The sequence below is a fragment of the Coffea arabica genome, chromosome 1e (genome assembly GCF_036785885.1).
Source record: "Coffea arabica cultivar ET-39 chromosome 1e, Coffea Arabica ET-39 HiFi, whole genome shotgun sequence".
NCBI classification, from domain to species: domain Eukaryota; kingdom Viridiplantae; phylum Streptophyta; class Magnoliopsida; order Gentianales; family Rubiaceae; genus Coffea; species Coffea arabica.
In genome coordinates, this window is record NC_092311.1 from 32,416,994 (window position 1) to 32,419,058 (window position 2,065).

At 38.0% G+C, this 2,065-nt stretch overlaps 1 protein-coding gene across 1 annotated transcript; it reads left to right on the forward strand.

Moving 5' to 3' along the window:
- Window positions 1-585, forward strand: LOC113693124 (uncharacterized). Its single transcript, XM_027211703.1, has one exon. It carries the CDS (start codon window positions 1-3, stop codon window positions 583-585), a length of 585 nt encoding a protein of 194 aa, XP_027067504.1.
- Window positions 586-2,065: the final 1,480 nt, after the last annotated feature.

A 2,065-nucleotide genomic window follows, 5' to 3' on the forward strand; every position in this document is an offset into this window, starting at 1 on the left:
ATGAGTGAGCAGTATCTTGGGTGGAGGTTATTTTTCGACGGTGCATCGAATTCTTTTGGAACTGGAATTGGAGTAGTTTTAGTGTCGCCTGAAGGAAAACAATATCCTACTACTACCAAATTACGATTTTCTTGTACCAACAATATGGCCGAGTATGAAGCTTGTATTTTTGGATTGAAAATGGCATTGGATATGGAGATTAAGGACCTGATAGCATTCAGTGATTCCGATTTACTTGTGCACCAAACGCTTAAACAGTGGGTAACTCGAGATTCAAAAATTATGCTGTATCATTGTAATTTGCTTAGCTTGGCCAGCAAATTCAGGAATTTGGAACTCAGACATATTCCCCGCACTTGTAACGCCTTTGCTGATGCTTTAGCTACTCTGTCTTCGATGATCCAACATCCAGATGAGTTGGTGATTGAACCTATACAAATTCAACTTCAGGATAGGCCAGCGCATTGTCTGGTTATGGAAAGGATCTCTGATGTTCGCCCCTGGTGCAATGATATTAAGGAATTCATGAAAATGGGATCCTACCCTCCTGATACTGATTCTGTTGTAAAAAGTTTCTTACGCTGAATGTCATCAAGATTCTTCTTGAATGGAGAAGTGCTATACAAGAAAACCTCTGATTTGGGCCTTTTGAGATGTATCAATGAAGAGGAAATCGATTTTATGATGAAGAAATTGCATAGTGGGGTTTGTGGACCACACATAAATGGGCATCTACTGGCTAAGAAGATCATGAGATCAGGGCATTTTTGATTTACTATGGAGCATGACTGTAAAGATTTTGTCAGAAAGTGTGTCAAATGTCATATACATGGTGATGTCATACGTGCTCTCCCTACGGAACTGCATAACATGACTGTTCCATGACCATGCTCAATCTGGGGAATGGATGAGATCGGAACTATTGATCCTCCTGCCTCGAATGGGCATCGATTCATTCTAGTGGCGATTGAATATTTCACCAAATGGGTTGAGACCGCATCTTATAAGCATGTGACTAAGAAAGTGGTGTCAGATTTTTTAAGAAATAACATCATCTGTTGTTTTGGCGTACCGGAGACATTAATCACCGATAATGCCAAGAACCTCAATAACGATATGGTGGATGGGTTATGTGAACAATTTAAGGTCAGACATCGCAATTCTCCCATTTACAAGCCTCAGATGAATAGAGCCGTCGAAACCGCAAATAAGAATTTGAAGAAAATCGTTCGCAAGATGACTGAAGCATACCGGGATTGGCATGAGAAACTGCCTTATGCATTGATGGCTTACAGAACTACTATCAGAACTTCTACCGGAGCAACTCCTTACTCTCTTATGTATGGAATGGAAGCAGTATTGCCTACAGAAGTTGAAATTCATTCCTTACGCATTTTAATGGAAGCTCAGATAGAAGATGCTGAATGGGTCAGGAAACGCTATGAGTAGTTGTCTCTAATTGATGAAAAGAGGTTGAATGCCATCTATCATGGACAATGTTATCAGCAACGAATGGCTCGTGCTTACAATAAAAAAGTTAAGCCCTGTTTGTTTGAAATTGGAGATAAGGTCTTGAAACGGATTCTTCCAATGCAAGAGGAGGCTAAAAGGAAGTTTGCTCCCAATTGGTAAGGGCCATTCATTGTTAAGAAAGTGTTATCTAGAGGAGCGCTTATCCTTATGGAAATGGACGGTCAAGTTTTTCCCCAACCAATCAATGCAGACATGTTCAAAAAGTTTTTTTATTTGATTACAAAAAAAATTTTCTTTAAAAATATTGCAAGAGACGGATTTAAGGCATACTTCCTTTCATTTTTCCATTTCAATATCCTATCCCTAATTTTTTCCTTTTGACTTTTCAGAACCATCTTCCTTTTTCGCTTGGCATTCCCATAAGATCACTAACCCTATACTGGGGCAATTTTTTTTAAAAAAAAAAGAGAGAGAAAAGAAAAATAAATGAAGGAAAGAAGAAAGAAGAATAAAAAAATAAAAAAAAAGAAAAGAAAAGAAAAGAAAAGAAAAATAGAGAAAATTTGTGTGAATTGAACTGGGGCAAATTTTA